Source organism: Podarcis vaucheri (genome assembly GCF_965113315.1).
Source record: "Podarcis vaucheri genome assembly, chromosome: 7".
NCBI lineage: Eukaryota > Metazoa > Chordata > Lepidosauria > Squamata > Lacertidae > Podarcis > Podarcis vaucheri.
The window spans coordinates 1,548,894-1,564,124 of record NC_138765.1 but is presented as its reverse complement, the minus strand read 5'-3'; the positions used below and the strand labels follow the sequence as shown (position 1 = coordinate 1,564,124).

Here is a 15,231-nt window from a genome sequence, read left to right as displayed (position 1 = left end):
GTTCTTTTCTGATAGATCAAGAAGCACGGTAAGGACGTTGTCCGGATGCTGCCCTGAGCTTCTTGCAGCCTGATGCCAACAAACAGGCGTGTGTGTCCTGCTTGTTTATGGGAAGCAAGACAGGCCCTGTGACTGAAGCTCTTTCCACACTCTTGGCACTGAAATCATTGCCCCCCACTGGGAACTCTTTCATGGATCATGAGTTTGGCCTTCTCAATGAATCTCTTTCCACATTTCAAGCACTGATAGGGTTTCTCCCCTGATGATGACAGAAGCCACTTCAACTTCCTGAATCACTTTGAAGAGACATTTAAGAAGGCCTGCGCAGTTTAGAGGAGCCTGAAAAAAATATGGGGGGGGGTTTATCTGCCCTGGAGGATCTTCAGCTGTGCATTTCCCCCCCTGCTCAGCACCTTGCACCTCTGGCGGCCCGGCCCCTGTGAGGGGATGAGGGGCTGCTGATGGATGGAGTCTGAGGGGGAAGGAGAGCGGTCAGCCCTCCTCCTCCTGTGCATCTGGCCAGAGCCATGGCTGCTTTCCTGAGGCCTTTCCTCTGCTTCTGCCCCCGTGAAGGGGCCCTGATGGGAGGCTGTGGGGGCTGCAGACAGGCCAGCCCTTCAAGAGCAAAAGGGGGCCATCTTGGAGGGGGGTAGGCATAATATTAAGCCTTACTGAGAGCGTCCGAGATCCCCCAATTGGCAATCCTTGGCTTAAAAGGGAAACCTGTCCAGCAGTAAAGGTGGTGGTGCAGAGGAGTGTGGTCAGAGAGAGAGAGTCTTCCTCTTTGCCTTAAGGTGCAGCCAGGTACTCCGTTTGACTGTATGAACTGCTCCTGTATTATAGCCTGTAGATATTTGTAGATATAGAGCTCACAATAAATATACTGCACTGAAGAACCTGGAACTCTAAGCATTTCTGCTAAAGCGCCACGAAGATTTCACGACAGGGAGGACCCTCCTGAAGCCCTATAGACATCTCCAAGGTGCGCAGGGGAATGAGAGGGGGAAAGCCCCATTGTGGGACTGATGGGGTGAATCCTGGCCACCCTTTGGTATGGCGAGTGAACTGCTTAGAAGCCTATTTGAGCCTTCAACCCTCCTTCCTGGGCGGTTTCTCCCAGTCCATGACATACTCTCTCCCCACATGGCTCCTTCCTCCTACCTGCTCTGGGTCCACAGGGGCAGCTTCCCCTCCACCACCAAGAAAAGATGGACAAACAGGTCTTGCTGGCATCGTTCCGTCTCCTGTGAGAGAAGAAGGTAAGTGGGAAGCCAAGAGCGCATGCTTCACTCCGAAGGAAAACTACAGGTGCGCCTTCAAACAAGGAGGAGTTGCCACCTAAATATGGACGTTTGTACCCATTTCACATAGGTAAAGGTAAAGGTACCCCTGCCCGTACAGGCCAGTCTTGCCAGACTCTAGGGTTGTGCGCCCATCTCACTCAAGAGGCCGGGGGCCAGCGCTGTCCGAAGACACTTCCGGGTCACGTGGCCAGCGTGACATCGCTGCTCTGGCGAGCCAGAGCCGCACACGGACACGCCGTTTACCTTCCCGCTAGTAAGCGGTCCCTATTTATCTACTTGCACCCGAGGGTGCTTTCGAACTGCTAGGTTGGCAGGCGCTGGGACCGAACGACGGGAGCGCACCCCGCCGCAGGGATTCGAACCGCCGACCTTTCGATCGGCAAGCCCTAGGCGCTGAGGCTTTTACCCACAGCGCCACCTGGCCACCATTTCACATACTAGAGTGCAAAAACACATCTCTCTTTCTCTGGGCTCTTGGTCCTCTGTGAATTCTCCAATAAGATGAAAAGAAATCACAGATTAGTTTCAGAATCCACAAAATGTGACCCAACAGAGAAAAAACTCCTTCCTCCTTACCAGAGAATTCTGTAAAGCAAATGCATTCTTCTACTTCCAGATTGATACACAGTCAGGAGAAGAGAAATGTTCCCTGGGCAAGCATGGATGAGTCTGAATCACAGCCCAGACTCGGAGTTCAAGCACTATATTCCCATAGTCTGAAGACAGACTTCTGTCTTTGTTCTGAGGGCAACTCTCTCCCCTTTCAGAAGCAAGGCTGACTCCCACTGGGGGGCCTGGAGCCATCGCTAGCCCTCTCCTCCTCCCTGAATGGGCCTCATCCTCTTCTCAAGCCATCTCTTCCTCCTGTGGGAGGGAGTTCCATGGGTCTAACTGTGCACTGCGAGATGGAAGGACTTTGTTTAGCACAGGGGCCAAGTTTTTATTTCTGCCTCCAGATGCTTCCATCTGGCTGCCACGTGGGCTAAGGAACGTGGCTGATTCCTCAATCCCATCAGGGTTCCTTTGCAGGCCCTTTTCTTCCTGACTCAGTGACCCCTCCCCAAAGTGTGACGTACTGGTTTCTTGTTCCTTTGTTGTTCAGTTGCTCTCTGCTTTCACAGAGGGTGTTTTTTTCTGTCTGCTTAGTAAGAAATGAAGCATAGCGATGTAGCTATGATAAATCTCATCACATCTGCGTGCTGCTTTGGTTCTCTGCTGAATGGGGGATGTGCCTGGAGCCTTATCAGAGGCTCAGGTCATCAATCACATCGGAGGCGATTCCAGAGGACTTGGCCGGAGGAGGATGAGCTTTATCAGCTTGGCCGAGCACAGGTTCCGACATTTTTGGCTTTGGGCCTAGAAGAACGGCAGAAGAACGGAATGCAGGTTATCTTCTCTGCGTGTCAAGAAGATTGATGAGAGTATGTGCTCAAGCCCCAGGAAGCCTGCCAGTCCCTAATTAATGGCAATAAGCGTGGACTTTGAACTTTTAGCCAAAAGCTCTGATCAGCTGCAGCAGAAGCTCCGAAAGCAAAGCCTCATGCAGTGTGCTTTTGGAATACAGATGGCCAGTGCAAGAGTGACAGAGGCTCTTCAATTTGCGATGGGAATTCCAAAGCTCTCAAAAGGGAATTATCAGGACTGGGTGCAGTATGCAGAAGCTTTGCTAAGAAAAGAGGGTCTGTTTCATGTGATATCAGACGCCCCCGCCCCCCCAGCTCCAATAACCGAAGAATGGGAGGCTAAGGATTCCAAAGCAAGGGGAACTCTGATGCTTATTGTGTCCCCTGAAGAGTTGTGTCTTTTGTGTGACAAGGCCTCAGCCAGAGAGATGTGGGACAGTCTCCAACAGTCACATTTAAGAACAGAGGCGGGCGCTTCTTTGTTCTTTTATGCCAAGTTGCATGATTTGGCACTTGCTGATGGAGCAGGTGTACGTGCTCACCTCATGGAAATGCAGAATCCAAGGCATGAGTTGCAACAGCATGGAATCACCTTTCCAGAGGCTGTGTATGCCTTCATGATTCTACATTCTTTGGGTTCAAGTTGGGAAGTGATTGCCAGCCAGCCTGCTGTTTTGCTTCAGCAAAGACCCCCTGACTTTTGATTGTTAAATCTCAGTCTGTAGTGCATAGTGCCATTCAAATAGCGTGCTATGCGTTTCAGAGCTTTCCAGTCCTTAACAGTAGGATTGTTGATGTGTCTGCTTAGCAAATACGTGCTTACTGGTCTTGAACATCTAGCAATGAGGTTTAGTTTGCCTAGCACACTTCTGTACAGTGTAGTGTCAGAAAATGCTTCTTCAGTATCATCTACCTGATAACCTGTTGTCATCGGTGTGTCTACAGGGTTAGCATCCATCAGGTTTAGTTTGGTTAACACATCAGCAATTTTCTGTGACTGTAGCAAGCGGTCTCTTGAATGCGAAGGAAGACTTGCAGACCTCCTGTTACTTGCAGCCTCCCTGGCTTTGCAGAGGAAGGGGAGCAGAACCTCTTAGCCCTGGCTTGGGGATCCCCTTGCAGGAGCTGAGCAGAGTCCCCACGGATCCATCTCCTGCAGCACTGGGATACCCCTGCCCCACTTCTCCCCAATGCACCCTATGGCAAAAAAGAGAGGAAACTCCCCAGATGCCAGAAGGGAAACTGAGGCAGCTCCTGCAGAGGAAATGAAAGCCCCCTCCCCGTCTTGCAGGGAGGATCCTGGGAAGGAGGGAGGGGCATTTGCTTGAGAGGGCCTCGTCCCCCCCCTTATTCCCTGTCCTCTCTAGGAATGTAGCTCAGTTCCTTTTAACTCTTGCAAGGTGGAGCAAACCAAGCTCACATTCTCTCTCTCACTCTTCCAGAAATGGCAGCAGAGCTCAGTGGGTAGAGCATGAGTCTCTTTGATCTCAGACGCCTGGGTTCAAGCCCCAGGCTGGGCAGAAGATTCCTGGCTGGCCGGGTGTGGCCTAGATGACTTTGGGGGTCCCTCATCATGACTCCCTGGCCCTCGTGGCTGTTCTTCTGAGCCCTTGCAAAGCGGAGCTCGCCCTGCTCCCTTCTCTCTCTCCCTCAGGAGCCAGGGCCCCAGAGGGGTCTTCTTTGGGGGACCCTCCCCTGCAGCCCTGGGACCCCCCATCTCCCCAAGGCGACTCACCGGATCCCAGAAGGCGCCCCCAGGTAGCACTTGCGGAGCAGAGAGACAAAAGCCTGGACGGGGGCGGAGCTTGTGCTCTGGGGAGCCTCCTCCCTTTGTTCCTCTCTAGCAAGCCAGCTCAGTGCCACTCAACCCTTTTGCTGGTCCCTCTCTCCCTGCGGATTTTTATCTCACTAGCTGCTCAGAGAGCAGCTCAATGGTTGTTTACATCATGTGAGTGTCTGAGAGCGTGAGACAGGAAATCTCAGCACTGTGAAAAGTTACTTTCGCTTCTGTGTGAAATGCGCTCTTCTGTTCTGCTGCTCAGAGAGAGCAGACATGCTGGTGGATTCTCTGTGTATAGACAATGAATAAAGTACCGTATTTTTCGCTCTATAACACGCACTTGACCATAACACGCACGTAGTTTTTAGAGGAAAACAAGAAAAAAAATATTCTAAACAAAACAGTGGATGTATGATTTTTGTGGTTCATGCTGTGGCCACAGACATGTGATCTGACAGTGAGTTTGGATAAAAAAATTCCTTCCAGTAGCACCTTAAAGACCAACTAAGTTAGTTCTTGGTATGAGCTTTCGTGTGCATGCACACTTCTTCAGATACACTTCTTCAGATATCTGAAGAAGTGTGCATGCACACGAAAGCTCATACCAAGAACTAACTTAGTTGGTCTTCAAGGTGCTACTGGAAGGAATTTTTTTATTTTGACTATGGCAGACCAACACGGCTACCTATCTGTAAGTGAGTTTGGAGTAGCCCAATGCAAAAATCCTGAGGATCCATGTGGATCCATGCTTTGTAACCACGTTTTTGCACCACTGCGGCCCCAGGCAACAGTGGGTGCGTGATTTTTTGGGTGCAAGATGTAGCCATGGACATGCTATGTGATGTGATGGTGAATTTGGGGTGACCCAGTGCAAAAATCCCGAGGATGCATGTGGATCTGTGCTTTGTAACCACATTTTAAGTGGGGAGGGAAGGAAAAGCACTCAAGGGACAAGGAGAAGGATGCTGCTAATAATGCAGAAAAGGGGTTTAAGAGGAGAAGGCTCCTCTCCTCTCCCACTTTGCTCCTTTAAAGCAAGCAGGCTCCCCGCTCATCCCCGGCTTAGCGAGCTGAAAAACTTTGCTGCTATGTAGCGAGCTGAGTGGGGAGGAGAGAGGGACAGAGAGCCTGCTTGCTTTAAAGGAACCAACCGGACAGGAGCCGCTTACACTCTCCTCTCCCGCTTTGCTCCTTTAAAGAAGCAGGCTCTCTGTCCCTCTCTCCTCCCCACTCAGCGGCTCTTCTCCCGCTTTGCTGTTTCAAAGCGAGCCACGGAGGAGGGAAGGAAGGGGAACCATGGATCCTCTGCTCACGACTGCAGCAGATCCCCCCCGCCACCCGTAGGCATTCCCTCCATAACACCCGCAGACATTTTCCCTTACTTTCTAGGAGGAAAAAAGTGAGTGTTATGGTGCAAAAAATACGGTAATTCATAGCTACTGATTGTCTCTTTCTTCTGCAATGAGATGCCAGAAGACGAGTGTGCTCCTCTCAGGAGGGAGGGGTTGCTTATTACCAGTCTCTCTGGACTGAGGAAGATTTACAGCCAGTGTGTGACCACCGGAGAGATGCCTCGGTGTCTTGGGAAGGTGGTGGCCTTCCCAGGCGTTTTCCCAACACCCCGGGCGTGGTGCAGGCGCAGAGCTCCTCCATCCGGGGACCTTGGGGGCCTGGCAAGCTTCTCCCTCCGTGGGGAACAGATTTCTGTACACCCTTTGCTTCAGAAGCCAGAGGAAAACTCTGCAAGTGTTTGGCTCCAGGGTCCCTTGAGAGAGAGTTGTTTCCGACTCTCTGAGCAAAGAGGAAGGAAAAGAGGGTCCTGCAAGGAGAAGAAGAAGAAGAAGAGTTTGAATTTGATATCCCACCTTTCACTCCCTTTAAGGAGTCTCAAAGCGGCTAACATTCTCCTTTTCCTTCAAAGAGAAACGAACTTGTCCAGGCCTGTCTTGATTTTAGCTTCTTCAGCCAGCTCTAGGTCCTTTTAAGAGCTCCAACTGTATTTTTTTAGAGAACTTTAAAAATGAGACCAGACTTTCATAAATCCCTCCGATCACACTCTTGGCACTGATAGGGCTTCTCCCCTGTAAGATTTCTCTGATGGGAAGTGAGACTTTCTTTCCTGGTGAAGCTCTTTCGACATTCCAAGCACTGATACGGTTTCTCCCCTGTATGAATTCTTTGATGGGCAATGAGACTTTCTTTCCAGGTGAAGCTCTTTCCACACTCCAAGCATTGATAAGGTTTCTCCCCTGTATGAATTCTTTGATGGACAGTAAGACTCTCTTTCCTGGTGAAGCTCTTTCCACATTCCGCACACTGATATGGTTTCTCCCCTGTATGAAGTCTACAATGAGAAGTGAGATGGGCCCTCTGATTGAAGCTCTTTCCACATTCCAAGCACTGATAGGGTTTCTCCCCTGTATGAATCCTTTGATGGGAAATGAAACTGTTCTTTCTAATGAAGCTCTTTCCACACTCCATGCACTGATAGGGTTTCTTCCCTGTATGAACTCTATGATGAGAAGTGAAACTGTGCTTTGGAATGATGCTCTTTCCACATTCCGCACACTGATGGGGTTTCTCCCCTGTATGAAGTCTACGATGAGAAGTGAGATGGGCACTCTGTTTGAAGCTCTTTCCACATTCTGCACACTGATATGGTTTCTCCCCTGTATGAATCCTTTGATGGGAAGTGAGCTTGGCCCTCTGACTGAAGCTCTTTCCACATTCCAAGCACTTAAAGGGTTTCTCCCCTGTATGAATTCTTTGATGGGAAGTGAAACTGTGCTTTCTAATGAAGCTCTTTCCACATTCTGCACACTGATATGGTTTCTCCCCTGTATGAAGTCTACGATGAGAAGCGAGATGGGCACTCTGATTGAAGCTCTTTCCACATTCCAAGCACCGATAGGGGTTTTCCCCTGTATGAATTCTTTGATGGTAAGTGAGTGTGGCGCTGTTAATGAAGCTCTTTCCACATTCCAGGCACCGATAGGGGTTTTCCCCTGTATGAATTCTTTGATGGGAAGTCAAACTTATTTTCCAGGTGAAGCTCTTTCCACATTCCAAGCACTTAAAGGGTTTCTCCCCTGTATGAATTCTTTGATGGGAAGTGAGTGTGGCGCTGTTAATGAAGCTCTTTCCACATTCCAGGCACTGATAGGGGTTTTCCCCTGTATGAATTCTTTGATGGGAAGTGAAACTTATTTTCCAGGTGAACTTCTTTCCACATTCCAAGCACTGATACGGTTTCTCCCCTGTATGAATTCTTTGATGGACAGTGAGACTTTCTTTCCTGGTGAAGCTCTTTCCACATTCCAGGCACTGATAGGGGTTTTCCCCTGTATGAATTCTTTGATGGGAAGTGAAACACTTTTTCCAGGTGAAGCTCTTTCCACATTCCACGCAGTGATATGGTTTCTCCCCTGTATGAATCCTTTGATGGGAAGTGAGCTTGGCCCTCTGACTGAAGCTCTTTCCACATTCTACACAGTGATATGGTTTCTCTCCTATATGAATTCTACGATGGGAAGTGAGGTTGTGGCTTTGACTGAAGCTCTTTCCACACTCCAAGCAGTGATAGGGTTTCTCTTTTGTATGAATTCTTTGATGGGTAGCGAAACTCTGTTTCCAAATGAAGCTTTTTCCACATTCCAAGCACTGATAGGGTTTCTTCTCAAGGGGATTTCTTTGATGGGAAGTGGAATGGGAGCTCTGAGTAAAGCTCTCTCCACAGTCTGAATCCTGATATGGCTCCTCCACCGTGTGGATTTCGTTGTGGTCTCCCTTGTTCTTCATTTCCAATTCATCACGACCTGAAACTAAGAGGCAAACGGATAAGAGTCTTGGGAAGAAGTGCAGCCCCAAATTATGAAACAATGCTAATTAATGCTTGTGACAGAGAAAGAACTGAAGGGATTTAGATGGGATAAAGGATTTATATTCCTTTTGTTATGTCTAGTTTCGTATACAAATCAAGTTGAATACTAGATGTTTTCTCTCTCAAGTTTTTAAAAGTACAGCTTAACCTGGTAACGTCATTTTGTTCAGATTTAAATATGGATCTGTACTATCTTCATAAATAAAATGTGTTTTCATTATTATCTATAAGGTGGCCAATTTCTTTAGTGGCTAAAAATTTAATGATGATGTGCATCACCTTAAACCAATTTTCATAAATTCTTGACATCATAGAATGCAGCAGAAACTTGTCATATCAGCATTATTATTATTATTATTCAAGTTTCCTTACTTAAATGTTACATTATTGTGAGAAGTTACAGGGGACGAGGCAGGGGGCCTTCTCAATAGGGGAACCCACCCTGTGGAACGCCCTCCCATCAGATGTCAAGGAAATAACTATGCAACTTTTAAAGGACTTCTGAAGGCACCTCTGTATTGGGAAGTTTTAATGTTTGATGTTTGATTATGTTTTTCTATTTGTTGGCTGGGGCCACCCAGTCAGATGGGCAGGGTGAAAATGATAAAATTATCATTATTGTTACTACAGGGTTCACTGCCTGAGATTCAAAAAGCCTGGCTCTATTTTGGGATGGAGTTTATTTGGTTCAGTTGTGGAATCTGTGCCATCTCCAATGTCAAGCGACTCTTTGGTCAACCAGAGAGAGACAGAAGCAAGAACAAAAGCAGGAAACTGGACTGAAGCTACTTCAACACCTCAAATCACTCTGAATCCTACATTTAAGAAGGCCTGGGCAGTTCAGACAGCCTGATCATGGTTTTAAACGGCAGAACTGGAGGAAGAATATTCACAGGGAAAACAATCAATAGCCATCCATCCAAGGTTTGCTGTGGGAGTGTTAACATCCCAGGTGCTGTGGGTGGCACTGTTGAGCCCCATCGAAATATCAGAGGTTCGTCACATAGAGAGATGTCTTGAATTACAAAACAGATAGGATGATCCAATAGGGAGCCTTACCGAGAGAGTCCAAGATCCCACGATTCTCCTCCATGACTTCCTTATGGAGAGCTCTCTGGTCAGGATCCAGCAACGCCCACTCCTCGTCTGTGAAATGGACAGCCACATCTTCAAAGCACACTGGACCCTAACAGAACAGGAAAAAGGCTGTCCTCTTAGAGAACATTCACTTGGCTCTGTTGTTTTCTACAGCGGCCTGACCCCTCTCTGCCTTCCTCATCCCTCTCTCCTGCTGCAGCTTCTGCCTCGGAGTCTGGGCTGCTCTCTGCCACAGACTCCCTCTGCTCCCTGAGCCCTCTTCCCTCTCCAGCTTCAGACCCCTCCTCCTCCTCCTCCTCCCAGTCGGCTCCCTCTTCTCTGGCTCCTCCCACCATTCCTCTGCATCCAGCCAGTCTGCATCCAAGCAGTCCTTCCCCGCAAGGCTCCTTCCCCCTACCTGATCTGGGTCCACAGCTGCTGCCTCCCCTCCACCACCATGGAAAGATGAAGGAGCAGGTCTTGGTGGCATCATTCCGTCACCTGGGAGAGAACAAGGTAAGTGGAAACCGTGAGCGCCTGCTTCTCTCAGAGGTGAAACAGTGCATCTCTCCGTACAGATGGGGCTTGTCCAAGTCTCCCCTGCTAGCTTCCGGTTCCGCTCTGCTTTAATGGAGGCAGCGGGAGATCGTTGGCAATGGAAAAACAATGATGACTGAGGGTAATTCTCCTTGCAAGTTTCCCCCAGGGACAGGGGGGAACGGGCCTCACTCCCAGTTCGTCTCGGTACCAGGCTCTGGCTCCGGCATGGATTGCGAGAGGCAGGAAGGCGCTGAGTGCAAAAGCTCTTGGCCTGCCGAAAACCCTCCATCGCTGCCATTAAGAAGCAGAAGTTCTCCTGTCAATCAGAGCTCAATTTGGACTAATGTACAGGTATTGCTGGTAGAGATGAGATCATAAACTGTGGAATTAAACCAGCTGCAAGGTCTTTAAGGTTTGAATTTGAGAATAAACTTCATTTGCTGCAAAGGACAGTGAGTGGGGGGAGGGGAGCCTATGGCTTCTTTGTATAAAGTTTTCTTCTCTGCATTTATGATTTGGCAGCCCGCCATTGAATACTGGTTGAAAATATCTATGTACAGGTGAGCAGGGATGAAACTGGATTGCAGATATGGAATATAACATCAAATGGAACTGTGTGTGTAAAATGAATAAAGGAAAAAGGGAGGGAAGCTCTATTTTGCAAAATGTTTATGATGGAAAATTAGAGGTGACTCTTCCCCATCCTTTATTATATACAGACTGAACTGAATAATGCTAAAAGGATGTGGAATTTAATTTAATTGGATAAATGCGCATTTATCTTAGGCCAGACAGAGGGATGTAAGGAATCTGAAAGTTGTGCAGGAGCTGATAAGGTTCATTACTGAGTCATTTGCAGTTCTGACCGATCCCTCTCCTTCCCAGGCGGAGAAGAAAAATGGCCAAAACTGATCATTTATTGGGACAGTGTGATTTTTGCAGCTGCTGTTAAAGTTGCCAAACAATGAAGCACAGGACAGAGCGATGGAGAATTTCTGAAACCACAATGGGATATTAGCTCCGTCCAAGGAATGATGGAGAACAGCAACAGCCAGGAAAAGAGAGACAGAACATTTTACAAGGAAGGAGAAAAACATCACGAACAGAAAGATTGCCACACATGGGAAGAGTAAGGATATCGCTGGAGTGCCTCACTTGTAGTTTTATATATTATTTGATATGTCAATACGAATGGAAGTCATTAATATTGCAGTTGTATAAAAGATTATCTTGACAGGAGTATAATTGAAATTAATAAGATTTTGGAATGCAGAAATCAAGAAAATCATCAAACCATCAGTTTTAGCATGCGGAGGGGGCACCTATATTATATAATTTGGTATCTTAAAGATTGGTATTAGTAATTGTATTGTAATTTCACACTGTTATAATAAGGCTATTATTGGACTGTAATTGTGAACTAATCAAATTAGTATTGGAAACGTCTCCCCTGCTGAGTACATTTGGACATTTGTACCCATTTCATATAATAGTTGTGCAAAAATACATCTCTCCCCCCCCCCCCGAGCTCTGGGCTCCAGGTGTCTTCCCCCAAAAGATGCAAAGAACTCAGAGATTAGTTTCAAAACCAAGAGAATGTGACAAAACGGGGGAGAAAACACACCTTCCTCCTTACCCAGAGGCCTCACTCTGGCGTCCAACGGAGTCTTCTCTGCCTCAGAAGAATCAAGACCCCTTTCTGCCAAAAGATCCTTCCTCTGAAAGAGCAACAAGGATTCAAAACAGAGAATGGGGAGAAGGGTTAGAGAAGGAATGGCAGAGGCAAGCGCTTTCGGGGGACAGAGGTGAAAGCTGCTTCCTGCTTCTGCTAGACTGGTGTCTGGGGTTGGCTGCCAGGAGCATGAAACATTGGTCCTCAAGGATCTTCACTGGCTCCCAGAACGTTTCCCAGCACAATTCAAAGCCCTAAACGGCCTCAAAGGCCCACTATACCCAAAGGAGCGTCTCCATGAACTGAGGTCCAGTTCCGAGGGTCTTCTGCTGATTCCCTCACTGTGGTAAGTGAAGTTACAGGGAACCAGGCAGAAGACCTTCTCCACAGTGGCCCCCACCCTGGGGAATGCCCTCCCATCAGGTGAGAAGGAGATAAAAAACTGCGTAACTTTTAGAAGACATCTGATGTCTTCTTATGCTTTTATATGTGCTGGAAGGCACCCAGCCACATGGGTGTCATTAATAATAATAATAATAATAATAATAATAATAATATGGGACTTCCGGGTTGGCGCGACAGCTAATGGCGGATTCCCTCCGAGCTCCAGAGGGAATCGGCTCCGCTGGGGACGGGTCTTGCCGCGACGGCGACGCGGGGACCCTCAAAAACCTCAGGCGCGGATGCCTGAGGACTTGGTGACTCGGTGGGCACCATAAGCGCCCTCCCCGATCCACGAAGAGCCTTTTTAAAGGCTACAGAGAGGATACGGAGAGTGGCGTGGTGCTGAGAGTAGACCGCTACCCCAGCGGAGCGGAGCCGTGTGCCATGGCTGAAGAGCGCTGACTTGTTTCCTTAAATTCGGACTTGAAAAGAAGCAACCCGTGAGTAGATTGGAATTTGGACTTTAAAATAAATTACCTTTGAATTGGATACGACCGGGGGATGTGTCAAAAGGAAGTCCGCACCCCCCTTTTTGCAGAAGATTTAAAGCAACAGCAGAGAACTAAGCTGGAGAGCCTACCCTTTTGGGGTGAGTTAAAAAGACATTAACTTTCACGATTTGATAAAAGAAGTTTTAAGCTGGAGTGCAGGAGTGGAATTTTAGAAGATTGTTTATTTGCTGTGTGTAACCCCCCCTCCCGGGCCCGGGAGCGTCCTGCCTTTGAGCCTGCTGAAGAGGAAAGGAGTTTGACAGCTGTCAAAACTGTCAAACGGGCAATTTAAAGTAAAAAATCTTTTTACCTAAAATCCCTCTGGACTAAAAGTGATACAATTGAGTTAAAGTGGTTGGAAACAAAGAAACTAACGAGGCAGAGGGCTGTTGGAAAAAGATTACTAAGTATCAGATTCCCTCTAGGGGGATTTCTGAGACATTACAATGGCAGTGGATGGAAAGTTACTAGCGGAGTTAGAAAAAACATTTTATCTTGTTGGAATTTTACAAGAGCAGAGTTTGACTATGAGCAAACAGCTCATGACCTTGACTTCTGGAATAAACAGCTCTGCTGAATGTACTGAGGACTTGAATGAGAAAGAATCCACAGCTGAACTGGAAGAGATATCTCAAGAATTGAAGACTAAACAAGGAGAGGAGAAAGAACAGATGGAAGGTACCAACCAGGAAGCTACACTAGTGGAGTATAAACAAGAAGACTTTTGGATTACATGGATTACAAACCGGCGAAAGATGAGAAAGATGAAGGAGGAGGCCCCTAGAGCACTTGGAATTCAGGAACTTAAAATAAAGAAGAAATATGACTGGGGCCTCCATTCCAAAGATGAAGGGTTTGTGGATCTTTTGCAGCAATGGGTTTCAAGCTTTCTTGTGGAAAGAAGATTTGGTTTGAATGAGACAGAACTTCTTCGAGATTTACTGACCAACATAAAGGACTACCAACAAGACAGGCGGAGAGGGACTGAAAGAGATTTGAAGGCCTCGGACGTGAGGAATCCAGGCTAAGAACTGTTATTATGGACACGTATTTGGAAAGGGACGCAAACCGGGGATGGGAGGGGGGGGAAGAGAATTTCAATAACACTCATGACTTTTTGGTTTAATTAACACGTATTTTATCTAATATAAACTGGGAAATCGATGGAAGGGAACCTGAGTCCAACTTAGGAAAGAATCTAATTTTTTTTTTATAAGAATATTATATTAAGACGGTGAAGAGGAGAAACAATAACTTGCTGACATAATTTTGGAAATTGGGATGCTTGAAGGGGGGTGGGGGGAAGTCAAGGAATAAGTTTATGAAAGTAAGATTCTTGAAATTATGCATGTTTTTGTCTTTGTCCATTTGTGTGTGCTATGTCTTTATAAAATCTGGAAAACTAATAAATTTTTTTATAATAATAATAATAATAATAATAATAATAATAATAATAATAATATGCTGTCCTAAAAGGATGGGCCATTAGGAAATGATTTGGGAATACTCTCCCTCCTCTTTGGAGCCCCTTGGGAGTATCCAGAGGAAAGTCTCTCTCACCTGCTGCTCTGCCTGCTTCCTCTCCTCTGCCTGACTCAGGAGGAAACCTTCGGCCAGGGCCACCGCCTGGGAACTGGTCTCCGCTCCGCATTCCCTCACCCAGCTCTCCATCTCCAGAGGAAGGACAGCCAGGAACTGCTCCAAGATCACCAGGTCCAGCATCTCAGCTTTCGTGTGCCTTTCTGGCTTCAGCCACTGATGGTCAAGATGGTAGAACTCACTGCAAACCTCTCGGGGTCCTTTGGCCTCCTGGTAGCAGAAGTGCCTGAGCTGCTGGCTCTGCACCTCTGAGCAAGGGGTGTCCTCCTCACCCAGGATCTTCTGCACGGAGTTTTCCCAGAATCCCCAACTGCTCCCAGTTTCCATGGCATGGCCTCTTCCTGCTTCAGGGCCAGCTGAGTCTTGCTCATCCATCTGGGCTCTCCGGAAATCTGCAAGAGATTGGAAGGAGCCGCTTGGTCCTCTGCCAAGTTCTGTGTGTCCTAATGTGAGGTGCAGAAAATCGTATGAATCAAACAAATTCTTCTATTGTAAGATGAAGAGGAGAAGAATGTTTCCTGAGGAAGCGTGGCTGAGTCTTGCTAGGAACCAGGGCTGGATTGCACCACAGCTCAGACTCCAAGCTGTCTGGGGAGGAAAGGGGGAGGGAGAAGTCATAACTGTGAATGACAAGTGAGTGTAATCTGGAGCCAAGGCAACAGTGGGGATCCCTCCCCACCCCACTTCATAGTCCAGAGCTTCGCCCCAACCCAGCCATATCTGCTTGGGTGGCTTGGTGAGCAGCAGGGCTCATGTCTAGCTCCAGCCACCGTCCCTTGGGGACTTCCTGCCCTGGATCCGAGGGGACGGTGGCAAGGCCCTCTGGCTGGAACTGCCCTGGAAGACGCCTCGGAAACTGGACTTTCCGTCAAATAAAGAATTAGGGAGGGGAAATGGCCGACATAAGGAGATTTAGTAATAGAGAGAGAAGGGAAGCTTCGTGGTGTTTCCCTCTTAATATACTTTTCTCTCATAATAATGTCCCTCTTAATATACTTCTCCCTCACAATAATGTCCCTCTTAATATCCTTCTCCCTCACA

At 47.7% G+C, this 15,231-nt stretch overlaps 2 protein-coding genes across 2 annotated transcripts in view; both read right to left on the bottom strand.

Moving 5' to 3' along the window:
* Positions 1-15,231, bottom strand: part of LOC309536739 (uncharacterized protein) — a 77,379-nt gene that overhangs the window by 34,356 nt on the left and 27,792 nt on the right. The window contains exon 2 of the mRNA XM_082230983.1: positions 1,162-1,244. Coding sequence (XP_082087109.1) covers positions 1,162-1,244 — 83 coding nt within the window. The remainder of the gene's footprint in view (positions 1-1,161; positions 1,245-15,231) is intronic.
* On the bottom strand, positions 6,522-14,919 carry LOC309536757 (uncharacterized protein; the record flags this gene model as incomplete). The annotated part of the gene is made up of 5 exons (XM_082231029.1): positions 14,152-14,919; positions 11,621-11,702; positions 9,863-9,945; positions 9,427-9,553; positions 6,522-8,308 (listed from the first exon to the last, which is right to left on the bottom strand). The coding sequence occupies exons 1-5, from the start codon at positions 14,563-14,565 to the stop codon at positions 6,522-6,524; spliced, it is 2,493 nt and encodes an 830-aa protein (XP_082087155.1). The 5' UTR covers positions 14,566-14,919.